At 46.9% G+C, this 19,895-nt stretch overlaps 1 protein-coding gene across 1 annotated transcript; it reads left to right on the forward strand.

Moving 5' to 3' along the window:
* Positions 1 to 5,971: 5,971 nt before the first annotated feature.
* LOC114615998 (integrin alpha-9-like) lies at positions 5,972 to 19,329 on the forward strand (the record flags this gene model as incomplete). Its single annotated transcript, XM_028761556.1, has 5 exons — positions 5,972 to 6,034; positions 9,810 to 9,935; positions 12,435 to 12,554; positions 17,914 to 18,015; positions 19,175 to 19,329. Coding segments are annotated over exons 1-5 (566 nt in total), but the record flags the coding sequence as incomplete, so codon positions are not given.
* Between the last annotated feature and the right edge of the window lie 566 nt (positions 19,330 to 19,895).

The following is a 19,895-nucleotide window of genomic DNA, read 5'->3' on the forward strand; positions in this document are numbered from 1 at the left end:
TAGATGTGAGCCACATAGTAAAGTTTCAGAGAAGGGTTTTTTTTTTTTCCCTCAACAAGAGCCAAATACTTTATAAAGAGGAGGAAATGTTTGCCTGAATTCTGCAGCAATACTTAAAGGGATTTTTTGAATTCTGGAGTGATAGTTGTATTTCTGGGCACTTGATCTTTGTGAGCTCCATCAGAAGGCAAAATTGTGTGTCCCTGTGCTGTGTCTGTGCACCACTCACATGCTCTGGAAGGTAGGGACAAGCCAGCCAGGGCTGTGTGGACATCATACAAGCCAGAGGCTGACCTTTGAACTGTGTGGACATCGAGATTAAATCAAGCCAGCATTGGCTATCCCCTTGCTGACTGAGGCCACCCATTCTTATCACAGAGCCTGAATGTATTGTGTCCCAGCTGCTGTGACTCCTCGCTGCCATTGAGTGGGCCGGTTGGAATGCTGTGGCTTAGAAGCCTGGTGTTTTCTGGCCCCTGACATGAAGAGACCTTAAAAGTGGGGGCTAACCAATCAGCTTCCCCTTCAGCCCTTAAAACAAACGTGACCCCCAGCCTTGCTGGTGGCGGCATAATGGGATGTTAAAGAGTCCACAACAGAAATTTCGCTGAAGATAAACAGAGCTCATCGGCCACAGCCGAGGAACACATGGTTCTCATTTAACCTGCTAAGGCCAAATTGAGTGTGCCTCAGAAACATAGAAAAATGGGGATCGGTTTTCTCATGTGCACCCCAAATTCTTTCTGACCATAAGGCATTGCCTTGGTAGTACCAGCCCCTGAGAAGTAGTTTGATCTCCCTGACCACTGGGGTCCCACCCTTTTCTTCTTCTTAAATTTCCTGGACACTAGACCTGAGATACACTTCAGACTTCCCTGAGGTCCTTGAAACCTGAGACCCGGGGAATCCGTTACCAGCTTCACTTTCTGCCACTCTGGCAAGCACACACCTCCAAAACGCAATCTAAGGGGATAGACAGAGCATGTCGGGTGAAGACGGCATCCAGATGATTGCAGACCTTTTGATAGGATGAGGGTCTTCAAATAATATGCCTGACGGGTGCAGAGTGAATTCTGCAAAGGTGAATGGACCTGAACTTCATTCTTCACTGTAGAGGGATCGAAGAGCCAAAACTGGAATTTAAACAAACTAATACAATCCCAAGGTCTGTGCTGTGTCCCAGTGGGTGGGGGTGGGATGGCGTGACAGGTTCATCCATTATCCAAATCAGTAGACTATCCCACTTCCAAAGCCTCTCACCATCTGTGGAAGGCGAGCATCTCAGGCCTGCATGTCAAGTGCTCAGATAATGTATTTATGCCTCCATCTCTCACTGTGACGATCCAGCCACATCTGGAAATTCTTTGCTGTCACTTCATCTCCAAAACTACTTCCCTTCCATATCACTTTAGCTCTGGTAAAGGCCGTCCATGCCTGTGAAATGGCCCTCGCTGGGGCCTGGCTTTCTCTGATTACATGGAAATGAACTCTCTTTTATGGGGAGCCTGGTGGGACCTGCACTCTTGACTCCCTGCTGATTACCTCCAAAGAGAAGAAAAGGGTCTCAGGACTGAGGGCAAAAGCCTTGTAGGCCATCCCTAGAGCTGGTGGAAATACAGGCATTCCTCTATAGCACAAGAGCTGCAGGCTCACAGGAGGCTCCACACTCTGCTTCCTGGAGTGTAGATACCAGGGCTTCATTTCTCCTCTGTCTTGTCTTTTGGTCTCAGTAACCTCCTGACCTTTCAGACAGAACACAGCTTTCCTCAGTGTGATGAGAAGCAGCTGAGCAAAACATATTTTCTTTAGGAGATAGTTCTCAGTTAGAAAGAAGACACCTAAGCCAAAGTCTCAACGTTTTCAGGATTTTAAATTTACTCTCTTGGTCCAGCCAACTGGTGAAGGTTCCTGTCACCGAACCACATACACAATTAAGTAAAAGAATACAATCTGCTCACTGTCACTTTCTTTCTAGAATTAAAGGACACTAGGCTATTCTGGTGGTCGTGATCCATCCCCAACTCTGTGGATTTCAAGTGAGCTGTTACTGAGGACAGCTGTTAAGTGCCTTTGTTTCTCCTTTCCATTTCAACAACAAAACTATCTAGTTGAGGTCCTTACTGATATGAAACTGGAGCATTGGAGGGGTAGGTCGTAAGCAAAGCTAGAGCCTTTTCTCTGCTTATCTCATGGAGCTTGGGATGATGGGAACAGGTTTCGCCTTTGAATTCTATTTGTGTGTTGGCATCTCTAGCTACATGTAGAAATAAACACCAGAAATGTCATAACTTGGGGCTGGAGATGCAGTACCATCAGTAAAGTGCTAGGCACAGAAGCATGAGCAACTGAGTTTAGATTCCCAACACCTACCAGGCATGGTAGCGTGTACCAGTAATCCCAGATCCGGGTGGGCAGAGACTAGAGAATCCCTGGGGCATGCTGGCCAATTTATTCAAGCTGAACCAGTGAGTGCCAGCTTCACTGAGATACCATCTCTAAAGAATAAGGTGAAGATGTGACTGAGGAAGACACCTGACCTTGACCTCTGCTGTGTGCACTCTCACACACATACATGTGCACACACACTGACATGTGTACACATACACATGACAGACAGTCAGGTGGACAGACAGACAGACAAGAATCACATGCCAAACTGATAGGCAGGGAGTCTTCCACAAAGTGTAAGAATTGCTGTGTGTACTCACACACATACACATGTGCACACACATTGACATACGTGTACATGTACACACAAAGACAGACAGACAGAAAGACAGACAGACAGAAGAATCGAATGCCAAACTGATAAGCAGAGAGGCATCCACAGAGTATAAGACTTCTTGACTCTTTAGAAGGACACGCCCACAGACACCTCCAGGAGCTCTCCGCTTTCTTTAAATGGTGGGACATCGACACCCAGAAGCTGTGTTCTCAGCCTTTCAAAGCATGGGTAGCATAAAGCTAGGCGCATCCACAGCTGAGAACTCACCAGGCCATTTATTTCCATCTCAGGCCTTGTAATTGGCAGCCACATCCCTGCTGGACAAGCAGAACCAATCAGGAGTGACTTAGAGTGTCTGACTCTTTGTGAGTCTGAAGCACCATAAGGCTTGACATGGATGCTGAACATGCAAACGTTCAGCTTTAGGAAAGTAACATCATCTGACCATCCATCAGACAGTACCGAGAGACACCCGGTAGTCATTCACAGCAATGTAACTTAATACAGATATAAAATAGGAGGTAACTGGGAATATGAATGTGGTTCACGTTTTGCTGAATGGAACAGAATGAAATTGGCTCATTTATGTTAGACAGGTATGATTAACCAATTGGTATCAGGCCTCAAGTATTTAGTACATCCAGAAATGAACGTCCCCACAACTGCTATAGAGCACAGTAAGTCCCCACCGTGGAATGGGGAACACCCTGTCTTCTGATCTCTCCACTCCCAGAGAAGGTAGTTGGTAATTGAATTAGCAGATCTGGCATTCACAACATTCTCTCAGTATCCCATCTCAGAGGGCGTGTGAATTCAGAGAATTCAGAAGGGCCCAGCAGTTAAGTCTCGGGCCTGGTCATGTTTACCCACTTGCCATCAGCTGTGGTTAGGTAACATGATACAAAAAAGTGGCCCAGGGAAGCGACAGGGAGCAAAATGTCGGCTGACAGAGAAACAGGAGTTAACGGGAAACACATGTTCTTGACAAAATGAACCTGTGCAGTTTCACCAGTCAGCTCAGGGCTAGTTTCAAGTCAACTTCCTCCAAGGGTTGCATTGAGGGAGACTCCAAGCAGGGCTCCTGAGTGATACAGTTAGTTCAGGTTTCTGCTTACCTATCTCTCTGACTGTGCACCAGAGGCGTGGAGCTAGGCAAATTTTGATGACCTTCTCTGCGAAACCCCAGCCAGCTGTGTGTCATCAGGAGAGTGAGCTAAAGCTGGTAAGTCATCTAGGCCTCCAATGTGCTGTTAAAATAAAAGGCACAGCGGGACACATTCAGGAGGCAGGAACAGGTGGGTCTTTGTGAGTTCAAAGCCAGCCTGGTCTACATAGTGAGTTCCAAGCCAGCCAGAGCTATATAGAGACAAAGAAAGAAAAGAAAATGCTAAGAATACCACAGGCCTGAGTAGAGTCGGTTCCTTAGTTGTGGGACAGGTTAATCCGCACACCTCAAACCTCACAGCCTTCTCCTTGGATCAGAGCCTTTGCTGGCTTTCCCATCCTTCTGAAGAACCACCCTACTCCTAAGATTTGCTTATAAGGCCCTTGCTTTGTTGTGCAAAATGGATAGCAACAGCAGAGGTTCACGTGCTACAAAGATCCTGGCACCTCTCTGTGAGAGCTTCTTGATACAGAGTAATGGGAGTGGGTTGTCTCCCACTACGTTTGCAGACTTAGCACACATGAGGATGGGGTCATCACCTATTATGACAGCAGTCTTAGCACACAGGGTGGTGTACAACTTCAATCCTAGCACTCAGGAAGGTACACCAAACTGTGAGTGAGAGGGAGGGCGCATTCACACCTCAGCAGGATTCCTCCACCCAGGCCACCCCTCCTGCCATCAGCCATGCTTGTCCAAGATTGAACTCAAGGACACAGTGTGTGCCCTCAGGCTTTGCTATTTCTTTCTCTCTAGATTCTGTGCCCCCTCCTCAAGACCTTGGGGAGACCTGGTAGCTTCCCTGAGTAGAGAATGCTCTGAGGCTGCGGATGGACAAACTGTAGTGGTCAGGGCATGTGAAATCAGTTGTTAGAGCACCATCTGTAGAGCCCGGGTACTTCAGCAGGAAGTGAGGCAGGGATTCTGCTTCCCAAACTTACAGAGCTACAGGAATAGGTTACTTGAGCTCTCAGACCCTTATAGCTGCAAAATGTGGGTGACAGAGACCTGGTGTCACAGTTTGTCCGGAACACCTCTGATGTCTGTCTGTCATCTGTTTGTCTGTCTGTCTGTCTGTCTGTCTGTCTGTCTGTCTGTCTGTCTGTTATGACTGGTCAACTAACTGTGGATATTATTCAGCCCTAACAAAAAAAAATGTCACCCTGTCATTTGTGGCAGCATGGATGAAACTGGAGGATATCACATTAGGTGAAGTTAACCAGACATAGAATAAAAATAGACATGTTCTCAACAAGCAGAAACTAGAAAAGGTGACCTCATAGTCTCGTGTGAGACGGTGTCCACCAGAGCCTGGGATGGATGGAAAAAAGGGGCTTGAGGGAAGAAATGGTTTACTACAAACGAGGCACAGTGAGGAAGCTAACAGAGAAGGCGCTAAATATCCCCAACACAGACAGACAAACGACAGACAGACAGACAGACAGACATTCAAGGCAGTGGATGCTCCAGGGACTTGATGGTCTGCTTACATACTGCATTCTGACACACACACCATTAAAAAAAAAAAAAACTTTAACAAGAAAACTCACGCTATGCTCACAAATACGTAGTTTTGTATGTATGTATCATTTAAAACATTTCGTCAAGCCCCATTTATACAGTCATAGGGTGTCCACACTGACGGCAGTACTCCCTACTCAAAGGCATTGCAAGCATCCAATGTATGTTCCACCTGATACAGTAGTGCCTCATGGAAGCTAGGATTATCTTTTATCTGGACTCTGCATAGAGAGGGCCCACAAACCACTCCACCTGGCTAGCAATTCCTTGGCAGTGTCATCACCAAGACAAGAGCCTTGATTCAGGCTTCAAACCCCATGATTCATGAAGCAAGACCATTTATAGCAGATGGGACACTCTCCTCTGACATCTTGGCTGTTTCCAGCCACTCCTTCAGGATGACTTTCCTACCATGAGATGTCCATGTCATCTTGGACTCCACAGTGTGCTCTCCTGACAGTATACCACACCACCACCCTCTCTTGGTTTCAGCTTACACAGTGTTTTCTTTGGGGTCAGCTTTGGAGAGGACGGATAACAACAGAAAACCCTCAGTAACTATGCCGGCAGAATCCAGCTTCAACAATGTGCCCCGTGCCTTCTTGTCCCTGGTTGTGGACTCAGTACGTTCTTTTGTGCAGATTCCAATAGCCACAGGCCTCCCTCAACTCCCGGGGGTCCCACCGAGGACCAGCCCTGTCGTGGGAAGCATTTGGACTCCAGGAGTCTGGGAAAGTATGGGAGTGAGTGGGCCGAGGCAAGCAAGGAGCAGAGGCCACAGGGTCCTCAGCCAGCTGAAGATGGGACTGTTGAACACAAGCAGTGTGGTGCTGGGTGTGACACAGGAAAAAACTTTTTTTTTTATTTCCTCATGATTTTGAGCAAAGATGATTAAAGGGATATTCTAATTTGCTTTCTCTTGCTTCGATAAACATCCATAGCCAAAAGCGATTTGGGGAGGAAAGGGTTTATTTGGCTGACAGCTTACAGCCCATTGTGCAGGAAGCCAAAGCAGGAACCTGGAGGCAGGAACTGATGCAGAGGCCATGGAGAAATCCTGTTACTAGCTTCCTATCCAGGGTTCACTCAGCCTGATATTTTCTAATACCCATGAGCCCAGAGATGGCACTGCCCACGGTGGGCTGGACCCTCCCACATTAATTGTTAATCAGGAGAATTCCCATGGGTTTTCCCAAGGCTGATCTTATAGAGGGATGTTTTGTTTTGTCTTGTTTTAACGACTGAGGTTCTCTAGACAAAATTAACCAGCCCGTGGGGAAGGGTTTTAGCAATCGCTTATCTACAGAATGGAAGAAGAGGACCCCTGGCTGAGAAGATGGTTCTATGAGTTAAAAAGTGCTGGCTACTAAGCCTGGTGCCCTGAGTTTGATTCCCAGAACCCACATGGTAGGAAAGAACTGAGTCCAACCTCCACACATGCACCATGGCACGCATGCCTCCTCTGTTCACACGGACACAGGATGCTCCGTGGAAGCTGGACGTAGGAGCCTGGAAGCGTGTGATCAGCTCCTAGGAGTAACCATGTAGGTCACTGTGCTAAATCTGTAGATAAGGAAACCAAAGCCTGGGAGACTCAGGTTGTCATGGTTGTGAAGAGGCAGAGCTCAGCTGCAGCAGGTACCACACTGAGTATTCACGAGTGTAGCCAGGCGGTAGTACACACCTTTAATCCCAGCCCTTGGGAGGTAGAGGCAGGCAGATTTCTGAGTTCGAGGCCAGCCTGGTCTACAAAGTGAGTTCCAGGACAGCCAGGGCTACACAGAGAAACTCTTTCTCAAAAAATAGCCCCAAACATTCATCTTCTGAGCTGAAGAGACAGCTCAGAGGGTTAGCATGCTCACCTTACAAGCATGAGGAACTGAGTTCAATCCCCAGCACCCACATGAAAAAGCTAGGGGTCAGGGCTGACGTTTGTAATCCTCGTGCTGGAGAGCTGGGGACAGGAGGATCCTTAGGGGCCACCAGCCAGGCCATCTAGTCTGAGAAGGATGATGGTATCTCTGGGCTGACGCTCAAGGTTGTCCCCTGGTCTCTGTGTGCACATGTGCCTGCACACAAGCATGGACACACATTTTTAAAAGTAGACTACATGGTTCACAACAGTCGAGTTACAGACCCTACCTAGGTGCTCATCAGCAGAGGCGGGGTGGTGTACTGTATAGACATAGTAAGCCTCGTTCAACTGTAGAGATGAGTGGACTTTGTCAAACACAGGACAAAGAGGGAGTTGGAGACAATCATGTCCAATGAAATAAGAGGGGAGGGGACAGAGGCCAAGAGTGGTGTATGGGATAGCATCCGCTCCCTGGGTTCCTTTAACTGGGTTCAGGCTGTTGCTAATAGCCAACCATGTAACCTTGGACAAGTCACCAAACCTAAGGCCTCGGGTCCTTATCTGTCAGCCAAGGCCAAGGACTGTGTGATCTGGGAACTGCATTCCAAACACAACATTCCAAGGAACTCTGTTCCCCTTCCAGACCCAGAGACAACACAAAGTGGCCTGGCCTCCCAGTCTGCAGGTCTTCAACCCTCCCATGGGCTGGCTAGCAGTCAGCTTTTTGTTGGGGGACTGAGAGGAGACAGTGGCAAAATGGGTCACCATGAAGAATTCTGGGTAATAAGAGGGTGGATGGTTGTCTTCCTCCCTGACCCCACCACAGTCCATCCTTGACCCCTGAACCTAGTATGTGTATGGCTCATGGCCCACTCTCAAGAGCACCTCTGTCTGCAGATCTGTCTTCTTATCTCCCTGTACCTCCATCTTTAAGATGGCACCAGATTCGCCCCATCCCACGGGACTGTTGTGAAGCAGATGTTGAAGTGTGAGTGGCCCTCAGAGCTAATCCCGGATGTTACCGTGACTGTGACCTGTTCATCCTCTCAGAGGAGTGCTCCCTGCAGTGACCCTGGTCAGGGACTGAATGGCTGGATTTTAGCTGCTGAGATCAGAACCCATAGAGACCCTGGGAGCCTTCAGTCTCCTGCTGAAACAAGACCACCCTGAGCCTCCCAGAAAAGTGGGTTATTTCCTGATTAAAATGATTCCCATATAACCACAGTCAGGAGCGCCATGGCCAAGGTTTTCATCCACCACTGACTTCAGCTTCTGCTTCCTGCTCCACATTCCACTGGGGGCAGACTGTCATAAGGCATCAGATGCCCTGACCATCACTCCACTGTACACAAACCGCCCCAGAGACGCCCTGTGGAAGAAGAAATTAGTTCTGGCTCTGACTCTGCCTACAAAGGCCTGGCCATTTCTCATGCACTTTGCTCTGCACCCGGCCCCTACCCCTCTCTACTGGCACCTGTGACCAGATGTCACCTCATCTTATCATACTGGGGGCTCTTGTGCAAAACCAGCTAGGGTAGGTTGGCAACCAGGTTTCTCCCACTGCCTGGAATGCCAGAGCACCAGTTTTCAGAATGCTGAGGGACTCTTGACCTGCCTCTGATTTCAGTGAGTCAGTGTGTCTGTCCTTCAAGGCTTGGAGGCGTTCTCAGTACCAACCGGGTGTGTGGTATGATGGCCAGGTCTTGGGGAAGCAGGGGGTCTTCACTGGAACTTCTGTGCAGAAGACTGTCTTCTCTGGGTCTGTCAGTCAGCATTGTCCCCTCAAGGGACAAGCCAGGGAAGGGGAGTCCTGCGTGCTTGAGAATGAAAGGAGACAGAAGGTCTGACAGCATGAGCTCATGAAACCAAACCTCGGGTACCCACCACGTGGTTGATGCTCCAGTTGGAGCAGAAATGAGGGCCCAGAGCAATTCTCTCAAGAATATCTCCTAAGGGGTTTTACCACATCCTGGTGACTCCATGGAACCTTCTAGAAACTTCCAACAGTGGGCCATACATGAGACACATTTATAAGCTCTGAATGACCTAAGGTCCCAGAAGTCCTGAGCTCCAGACCAGGGCTCTTGACTCTGTTAGCATGTGACATGAATTTCTTTTTGCCTCCTAAACGCCTGTCTGACAGGAGTGATGTCAATGAGTTTTGAAATCAAGAAGCAGAAGGCTGGAGCTACTCCTCAGATCTCATTTGCATGTCGTGGTCATCTCAGCTCGGTTATTTAAGGACTTCATAGCCACATTTTTCTGACATAACTTCTGCCTTAAACACTTCTCATCCAGAGCTGTGGTAAGCCTGTGGGCTTGGCTTCCAGGCCTGCTGAGGCAGGAGGATATCTTGAACCCAGGTGTTCAAGGCCATACTAGGAAACATAGTCAAGAATCTCACAAAACGAAATGCCCTTTGACTGTTCTTGTCCTCTAGAGAATGGCAGCAGGGAGAGTCTCTGCTCAGCTGCTGTGCCAGATGCTTCTAGATCTGTCCTTTCTTAGACCACTGGCTCTAAAATGTCTCTTTCTGATTCCAGGTGAGCCAGGAGAAGGGTAACTGCTCTTTACAAAGAAACCCAACCCCCTGCATCATCCCTCAAGAACAAGAGAACATCTTCCACACCATATTTGCTTTTTTCTCCAAGTCCGGAAGAAAAGTGTTGGTAAGATGTTGCTTGGTGACGGGGCCATGAGGGTGGGCCTCACAGGGAAGAAGGCATCTCAGAGATGAGAGGCTGGTCTTCTACTTGATGTTTCTTGTTTCTCAAATCTGGTTTTCATCGGTTAACTAAAAAAGACCCAAGGACTGTGATCAACCCCTACTTTTCAGGCCAGGGTTTCCCTCAAAATGTTAAAACTTTATTCCAAATCTCACTGCCTGACTAACAGAAAACCTAAACAGCCTACCAACCAGGATCCTGGAAGGAATCTACAGTACCATGGGGAAACCTCCTAGCAATTCCTATTAAAAGTAAACATGTATATATTATACAACCCAGAAAAATGTATCATTTCTGGGTCTGTCCCAGAGAAGTGAATACACATGTTGTTGAAAGACGCAGGAATATTTGAAACAATTTTAGAGTAGCCAAAATCTGAACAATTCAGATATTTATCGGCAGTACAATGAGAAAACAGGTTTATCCATACACAGGAATATTATAGAACTATAAAAAAATAAATGTACCTAAGAGTATTCGATGCACTGTATAGCATAAGTAAGTCTCACAGAAATTACACTAGATGAAAGATGAATAAAGGGACATTCTGGAATGTCATGTGTGTAAGGAGTAAAGATGACAAAAAGGTAGCATGGTCAGGTTAAACGTGCTCTGGTGAAAACATACATAAAACATATGTGGAACATACATAATACACATGTAAAACACATGTAAAATGTATCAATATAATATTTACAATTTGTTCTTTTTACTGTGTATGTCCTACCTCCTCAGGACTTTTCCAAAGTCCCCTTCCTGCACCCTGATTACATTCACTGAGCTCTCAGCTTCCACCTAAGCACACCCCACAGGCACTTGAACACCTCTCCTTTCCCTTGGAGAGCTCAGCTGCTTGCTATTAGAGGTTTGGATTTTTTTTTCCTCTTCTCTACCATTTTGCTTCTTTTGGTATGACAATATACCCTGGCATAAGCCACTTAGGAGAGAAAAGTTCATTTTAGCCCACAATTCCTGGGGTGCAGTCCATCACTGTGCAGAAGTCACGAGACACCCAGTCACCTTGCATCCACAGTGAAGAAACAGAGAGAAAAGAATTAAGACATTTCTGCTGTGCTCAGCTCACTTTCTCTATTCTCACACAGTTCAGGACACCCTGCCTAGGGAATGGCACCACCCACAGTGGGCGGGTCTTCCCACATCAATCAGTATAGTAGAGATAGCCCTTCATAGACCACCCTGATCCCTCACTGAGACTGTCTTTCTAGAATTCTAAATTATGTCAAGCTGACCAGTAGCACAAATGTAAGGATAGCTCATCTTTGTAAAGGCCCTTGGGGACAGATATAGTGACATTGGCTGTTTGTTCCATATAACTCCAGGTCAAGCTAAAAATAACCCCTGCGATCAAAGCTTCACACAGGTACACACACACACACACACACACACACACACACACACACACACACAGAGAGAGAGAGAGAGAGAGAGAGAGAGACAGAGAGAGAGACAGAGAGAGAGAGAGAGACAGAGAGAGACAGAGAGAGACAGAGACAGAGAGACAGAGAAACATACACACACACTTTATATATAAAGACACACTTCCAAATACAAAAGAAAAATCCCTCATTGGTCATTGGAATAAACTTTCCCTTGGAAGTTTATGTGTCTCTGAGTCATACAGCTTCTTTGTTCTTTAAGCACCAACCCCCACCCCACCCCATCCACCAATCAGGAGCCTGACGTCTACCTGCCAAAGCAGGGACCCAGAATCAACTGTAGTCAGAAAGTATTCTTGTTTAAAAACACATAAAGGTACATCAGGATATCTAAATGTTTCTTTTTGAGAAGAATTGATTCTTGTGAAATTCAACTTTTTGGGAGGATTAATCATACAACCATTGGGCATCTACTTGTGGATGCCCCCAAACACTCGAGACCAGAGCCCTAGTGCCCAACAAGGCCGAAAATTCTTCTACCGCCCTCTGCGGGTGACAGAGCATAATTACATCTTCTTTAGTTTAGGAGTGGGTATGTTAGTTATAGTTTGGTTGGTTTTTTGTTTGTTTGTTTGTTTGTTTTGGTTTTTAAGCTATTCCTTATAGCAGTACAATTTATATATTAAATAACAGTAATTGAATTGTGTAGTATAGTTTTAAACAGAAGAAATCATGGAAATAGCTCAGGTTACACAATCCCTCTCCCCATACCATATTTGTTTAAAAATCACTTTTTTCTAAATAAATTGATGGGACAGGTGTATTCAGTGACCGGTCACACTAAACTCCTATTTTACTCTGAATTTTGGAGCGGGATGGAATTCCGGGCCCCAGACAAGCTGGGCAGGAGGTCTGGCGTCAGCTATTCCACGGGCTCCACCTCTTCCTCTTGATTTCTCCTCCGTCAACATGACAGACACTCTGCACTTTAGATGGCTTTGGATGGTCTCTGTCTCTTAATTCCATCTGGAAATTTTCTCCTCAGGACTGTGAAAATCCAAGGAGCTTCTGCCTAACATTGCACTGCAACCTTAGTGCTCTCCCTAAAGAGGAGAGCCGGACCATCGACCTGTACATGCTACTGAACACAGAGATACTAAAGAAGGTGAGTCCCCAGCCTGCGCTCTCAGAGGTTACCCAGAATCCCTGGATTCTGTTCCCCCGGAACACTCGGGCTGCTCCTTGTCAAACTTTCCCAGCATGCACCGCTGGCGATTGGTCCACCAGACGTTGCCGAGAAACAGAATCAGACCCTCAGTGTTCACGCTTTAATCCAAGTACTGGCGGTGTTACAGAGAGTGTCCTAGCATCTTTCCCAGCTTCCCGAGTTCTCATCCTCCCATCTGTGCTGTCGTTCTTCAATTTTCCTAATCTGTAGGGCAGTGCCGTGGCTACATGCCTTTAGTTCCAGGCGTAGGTAGCCGGATCTCTCAGTTTGAGGCCGGTCTGGTCTCTCGAAAAAGCAAATATCTCCTTGGGCTTATAAAACCTCTGATTCTTTGGGGGTTGAAACCTGAGATGTTGCTAACAAGCTTACAAATTCTACTGATTTGGGGACCATGTTTTGTCCCAGTTTTGATCAAAGATCGGCCAGCCTTTTCTGTCGAGGGCTAGCAAGAATTGTTTTAGGCTTTAGGGCCAGAATCAGCATGTTCAGCCTTTTGACCTTGTGACATACTATTGTCACCTGTGACAGTCAGACTTGAGATGCTCACCAACTTACAAAAACAGCTCACAATAAACAAACTCACACTGTTTTAAATAAATTGATTTTGTATTGGGCTATCCATGTTCATAGCTACACTAGAGTGTGTGTGGCATATGGCACCGATGTATATGCTAATTTAGTTGTTTGCAACAGTTTAACTCTGCCAGCAGCCATAGACAATATTCAAATGCATGGCTGAGTTCCTAATAAAACTTTATTTACACAAACAAGAAGAGGGCCAGATCTAACCCATGAAGCCTAGTTGGCCTGATTGCTTGTTCAAATGATCCCTCAAAGAAGTTGGATTTGTGAACCACAGACCACTTTGCTACTATGAGTTCAACAAATAGGGTTCCAAATATCTCAGCAAGCAAATCAGTGCCCCTTAAGAAAGGTTTACTCTGATTTATTTTAAGATAAGAGCTTGCTGGTATGATAGGCTTTGTGCCACAGGATGCCATAGAAATAGTTGGATATGAAGGTAAAAAAAAAACATACGTGTTAGTCTCAGAGTTCCTTTTTAAATTTATTTGAAAAGACTAAACATGCAAGATGTGTACAAAGCCATCCAGACAGCCCACAGGTGAGAAGCATCAGAGCTATCACATGGTCAGCTTGTAATTAGACCCAGCAGTGACGCGGCAGCCTGAGAAGATGCAGTCGTTGGGGGATGGAGTTTGCTCTGTTTTCCCCATCTCAATATAGCTATTACAGTCTCCACAAACTGTGGAGAGCTGGACACCATCTGGGTTCCCTAGTTTGGAAACCGGTTGGGGAAGTTGGGCTCCCACTCAGGGTTTCCCTGACATAGCCACTTGATATTAGTGTTAGCGGAGGCCAGGTGTGAGCTAGTCTACCATCTCTCTCCAAGGAGTCCCTCCCTGACATGGTTCCCTAAGAGCCGACGTACTTTCTCCCTGGTCCATCTTAGCCAGTGCTGCTGCCAGTCTATTTTTTTCCCCTGAACTTACTCATCACTGTCCCCAGAGCAATAGCACTAAAGGGTGAGGGCCGCTCTGCTTGCCATCTCTCTGCCCTCATCCATGGCTGCTGTTAGATTCAGTCACAGGGGTTGATTGTAACTGTGAGCAGCTGGTTGTTTCTCTCTCTCTCTCTCTCTTTCTCTCTCTCTCTCTCCTGTTCAGTGATTGACACTTAACCAAGGACTCCATCCTAGAAATGTTGTTCTCACTGGTCAGGCAAACCAATGGAGCCCCCCCAGGCAGGAGAAGTGACAGCTCTGGGTTGTCATACAGCAGAAACTTAGGCACAGAGTGCACCTCAACCCTGAAGCACTGTCAGGCCTGGACCCTAGCACAGGGCATTTGGGGAGTCGACCAGATGGCTCCAGGGCCATTGGGTCTCCCTGAGGACTTGAATCAACATAGACCTTGTGGCTGGCCTCAGCCTAGGGTTGTTTATTTTCCTTTGACCTCAAGGTCTGACTCCAGGCAAGGGAATCTGAGGTTTTATTGTTTTAACCTCGCTGGTTTTCATTTGAAATGTTGGGTCTGATTTTTTTTTTTAATCTTCGAAGGATAGGATTTCTTTGCAAGTGTCCCTAAGGCCTTTTTCACAGCCACCAGGGGCCTCCTCTATGCCAGCCCTTCATCTGCTTGGCCTCTAACCTAACCATTATTACCGCTGTTAATATCTACGGTGGTGACACTGATGATTTATAATAAAAATACAGTATCAGAGGATGGCTCTATGGCTCAGTGGGTAAAGGGCTTGCTGCCAAGCCTGGCTACATTGCTCCATCCCCACATTCCACATGATGGAAGGAGAAAACGGACCAATAAAAATTGTCTACTGATCTCTCATGTAGGCTATTACCTGTACATAACCCCCAATACTCCCACACTAAATTAAGTAATTAATTAAGTGTAAAATCAATAGAGGGTCAGAGGATACAGAAAACTAAAATTTATAAAACTATTAAATTGCTGGAGGATTTTATGAAGCAGAAATATTCTTTTGAATGACAATCCTCCTAGAACAATTTAAAAAGTTTTTTTTTTTTATTAAAGGAGAGAGTGGTTCCAAAAAAAGAAAAATGAAGAAAAGGAAGGAAGGGAGGGAGGGAGGGAGGGAGGGAGGGAGGAAGGAAGGAAGGAAGGAAGGAAGGAAGGAAGGAAGGAAGGAAGGAAGGGGAGCTGGAGAGATGACTCAGCAGTTAAGAGCACTGACTGCTCTTCCAGAGAACCAGAGTTAGTTCCCAGCAACCACATGGTGACTCACAACTGCCTGTAACTCCAAACCCAGGGGACCTGACGCCCTCTTCTGGCCTCTGCAGGCACCTGCACTCATGTGCATATGCTCCCCTACACAAATAGCAGACACACAGAAATATGCATAATTAACATTAATTTTTTTTAAATAATTAAGTTTAATTTTACCAGTGCATATATAGTTCTCAAGTTCAAGTGGGCCTTACTCATAGGAGCCCAGCACTCCTGTGGGTGTCTGGAAATATCCCATTAAATCTCATTAATGTGGACAACTGTTTATGAATCTCTTAAGCTGTTTTCAGCTGGAGCTTTTTGTTTTGTTTTGTTTTGTTTTAAGAATAGTTTGTATACAACTTCTACGTAAAGTACACTATCAAGGGTTTCCTTGTTCTGTCCCAGGGTGGTCTCTGTGGTTTCCTGGGTGATGAGCAAAGGGAACCCTTAGAACATATCTAGAGCTATGTTTCTCAAACTGTGAGGCACAGCCCCTTTGGGAGTCAAAAAACTCTTCCACAGGAGTTGCCTGAAACCATCTGCATATCAGATATTTACATTACGACTCATAACAGTAGCAAGAGGATTTAATTAGTAACAGAAATCAATTCTACGGATGGGGTCACCACAGCCTGAGGGACTGCCTTAAAGGGTTGCAGCATTAGGAACAGTGAGCACCACTGATACAGAGAGGCCTTTGTTATTTCTGTGTGCCTTGGGCCAGTGTAGGTCAACACTGGCCATTGATTGTGAGATCTGTCTTAGCCTATTTTCTGTGTCACGGGGAGCATGGGACCGGGTGACATATAAATAATAAAAGTGCCTTCAACTTCTCCAGACTCAAACCTGGAGGATGAGAAGTCCAAGGACCTGTGCATTCATTTAGCCTCCTGTGGGGGCCTCGAGCTACATGGTGGCACAACAGGTCTTTCCTCTTCTTAGAAAACTGTCACCACAGAATTGTGTGACAAACTTTTCCTGGAACATTCACATAAACACACACACACACACACACACACACACACACACACACACACACACACCTCTGAAAGGAAATCCAACAACAAACCAAAGTAATCATTGGGCCAAAGTGCAACCTGGTGAGCCAATGAATATCTGTTGTGGTTCCTACAGGAGTATAGATGTATGGCCACTCACAGGAACCAAGATGACTCCTAGCAGCTGCTACACTGCTGAAAAGCCCACCCCTTGCTCCCCCCCCACACTCTCATTCCATCACCCCTCTCCCTTTACCCCCTTATAGGTGACAACCCAGACTCTGCAGCCCTGAACTCTGAGAAATTCCTCTCTGCAACAGTTCTGGTCAGAGCCCCTCCCCCAGCAGCTGCATATTCCTTTCCTAAAGCTGGGAGGGAGAAACCAGAATCTCTCTAGTTTCACTTTCCCAGACTGGTGACCTCTCCTTTACCTCCCAGGTCACATAAGCCTTCTACTTTCTCTTGGGGGAAAAAAAAAAAAAAGATTTCAATCCCAGGAAACTGCCACAAGGCACAGGGACACTCCATCCTTCCGACTTGCCTAATCTGACTAGCTCCCAGAAGCCTCCCGCTGAATCCCACAGCACACGTCTTTAAAGATTATAATCACAACGCCTGAAACCTATGGACCTGTACAAACCACAGTGGCTTCCTGGAGTGACCGAGAAACTCAGGTGAAAAGACTAAAGACACCTGACTGGCAGAGCCCAGTCATCCCTCAGGGGCAGTGAGGACACTCCACAATCAGCAACAGCCCCGTCTGACCTAGGACCCTGGCCTTTCCTAATTTTGCCAATCCATATCTTTTTCCAAATTCTTTCTCCATCTCTACTTTGGAGCCATGTTCGTGGTATCTGGATGGTGGCTTTGAAACAGAGCCCACATCGAGGCTTTCAACTGCTTCTGCCAACAGCCTGAGGCTCAGAGGCCCCCCTTTTTACCCCTCAGACCTGATTTATAAACTAGATGTTTGTCTCCCTCACCCAACCCCAACCTGTCACTGTGCCCTCAGATACCTTCTTTGAATGTTCAGCCCTAAGACAACTTCATTCAAGAGCAAAGAAAGAGTTAAGAATAGCTAAGCTTTCATGTTTTTGAGAGCTGTGGTCTGGGCAGGAAGATGACTAGAAAATGAGAATCAGATGCCTTCTGGGGATGCCAGGCTGGGATTTGTTGCACACAATTAAACAGCTTTATTTATCTTCCACTCTTTGTGAATATGTCAGTATCCACCTCTAGCTATCTAGCCCTCGCCACTCGGAAACCGCAGCACACAGGCTTGCATGTGTTTGTTACTGGAAGATGCAATGGTAACTCTGCATTCTCCACCATCCAAAGGAATTCTCAAGAGAAGGCAGCAGTGTATGCTCTGTGGGTACCAGGGATAAGGAAGTTGCTAGTTCAGTGATAAAATTTGTGTGGAATCTTCATGGAACCCTGAGAGTTCAGCTCTGCATAGTCCCTCTCATGGGCATATCATTCTCAATGTCATTTGAAAGCATCTCATGGTGAGTTGTGTCATTTCGTCCACAGGATAGCTCCTCTGTCATCCAGTTCATGGCACGAGCCAAGGTGAAGGTGGAGCCTGCCCTGAGAGTGGTGGAGATAGCTAACGGGAACCCAGAAGAGACCCTGGTGAGTTGGCTGCCCTGGGACAGCTCTCCTCAGAGGACGAGAACCTGGAGCTGGGATCTGAGAGGAAAGATATTTTCTAAGCCAAGATGAAGGGTTTGTGGTAGGCCCAAAATCATGGCTGCTCTGGCTTCCAGGGCCCCCAGGAGGCCTCAAGGCTCTGTTGTTGCATTAACATTGTTCTTGGGATTCTGCTGGTATTTGAAAGTTTCTTGCAGTGATTGGCCAAAGGAAAAACTGTCTGGAAGTATCCTCAACAAGGGCTTAGATTTCTACTCTGAGGCCAAGGCTATTTTTATCTCTCTTTAGCCCTTCCTCAAAAAATCTCTTCAGCTCTTCTCCCTGTGTTGTTTCATGGTTAAGCACTAGGGTGGAGTGGGTGTGGGAGGGGCTTAAGAAACAACTGCTTGGTTGTCTTAAAGAGGCCATGTCAAGTTGCTAAGACCTAGAACCTTCTCTCTCACTCTCTTCCTTTTCCCTTGTCCTCCTTAAAGTCGTCAGGCTTCAGAGTGGGCAGTCAGCCTCATGGCTTAGCTGTCCAATGAGAGAGAGACTGGACAGAGAGGTCTTAGAATTCTGCTTTTTGTTGTTGTTGTTGTTGTTGTTGTTGTTGCTGCTGTTCCTGGGGAGAGAAGGGTCATCCACTGTTTGACACCCTCCTGAGTTCAGTCTCAGGGGTGTAGACAGGGAAGTCAGCCAATGAACTGCTCTGCTGAGGAGCTGTGAAACCTGCCGCCCTTTCCTGTCCTCTCTCGTGGATTCTTACCTTCCCTCAAGGGAGGCTTGCCCGCTCTCTTGCTCTCTCCTTGAATCTGTGCTGCTCTAACAAACTTATGAAGTGAATTCAAGAATGATGTACTTAAACAGAAAGGGGCTGTTAACTTATTTTCTAACCACAACAGAGATCTTCCACTTCATTATACTGGGGTGTGAGAGGCTGGGAATGTGGTTCAGACAGTTACTGGCTTACTGCGCAAAGACGATGGAGTTCCAGTCCCCAGCGCGCCAGTAAGGAACCAGATGCGGTAGTCTAGAACCCTAGTTTTGGGGAAGTGCGGAAAGGCAGATAGATCCCAGGTCCCAGAGGCTTCATGGTCAGCTAGTCCAGCCAAAGCAGTGAGCTCTAGGTTCAATGACATGACAATCCTATTCCTGTTGTCAGCCAGCTGAGGATGACAGCGTTCATGAGGGGTCAGCCATCCCACAGTCGGTGCAAGGATGGCTGTCCTGCCTGACCGCTCTTCACGTGGAGAAGTTGCCCAGAATGAAACTCAAGGCCTCTGCTAGTCAGTTTCTCTGGCAGATCAAATATTTGAGGTTGGTACTCGGCTCCTGTCTCTCTGCATTCTGGCAGAGAGCCACTTAGCAGCTGGTTCAGCCTTTCACCTGGAAGGTAAGAGAGAGGTGGCCCTTGTTCCCGTCATGGCACGGGTTAAAGGGCGCGAAGTTTAGGATGTTCTGACAAACCATGGAGTCAACACCGAAGCACCAATAGAAATGCTTGTGAGTGCACAGCAGATGAAGCCACTTGTGTGGGTGCAGAGAAAGTACTGGGTATGCGGCCCGCACCCTGGGATCCAGGGAGGCACAGCAGAGCGTTGTGTTCTGGGACTCCAAGTCATTGACTCTTCTGTTTTGAGAGCCATGGTGATATTTTCCCTACCAAGTCTTGGCCAGAAGCTGTTGTTGGGTTTTTGTTTTGTTTTGTTTTGTTCTGTTTTCATACTCCCAAAGGGAGAGGAAGGAGGGCAAAAGGAGAATCCCCAAAGAGGGAAGGTTCCTCCCATCACCACCTACCTACCCTCCTGCCCCTCCCCTGTTGAGAATCCCCAATGAGCCCTCGTGGAAGGCTCCTCCCATCTGCCCTCGTGGAAGGCTCCTCC

This window comes from Grammomys surdaster, unplaced genomic scaffold (assembly GCF_004785775.1).
Source record: "Grammomys surdaster isolate TR1022 unplaced genomic scaffold, NIH_TR_1.0 220356, whole genome shotgun sequence".
Lineage (NCBI taxonomy): Eukaryota > Metazoa > Chordata > Mammalia > Rodentia > Muridae > Grammomys > Grammomys surdaster.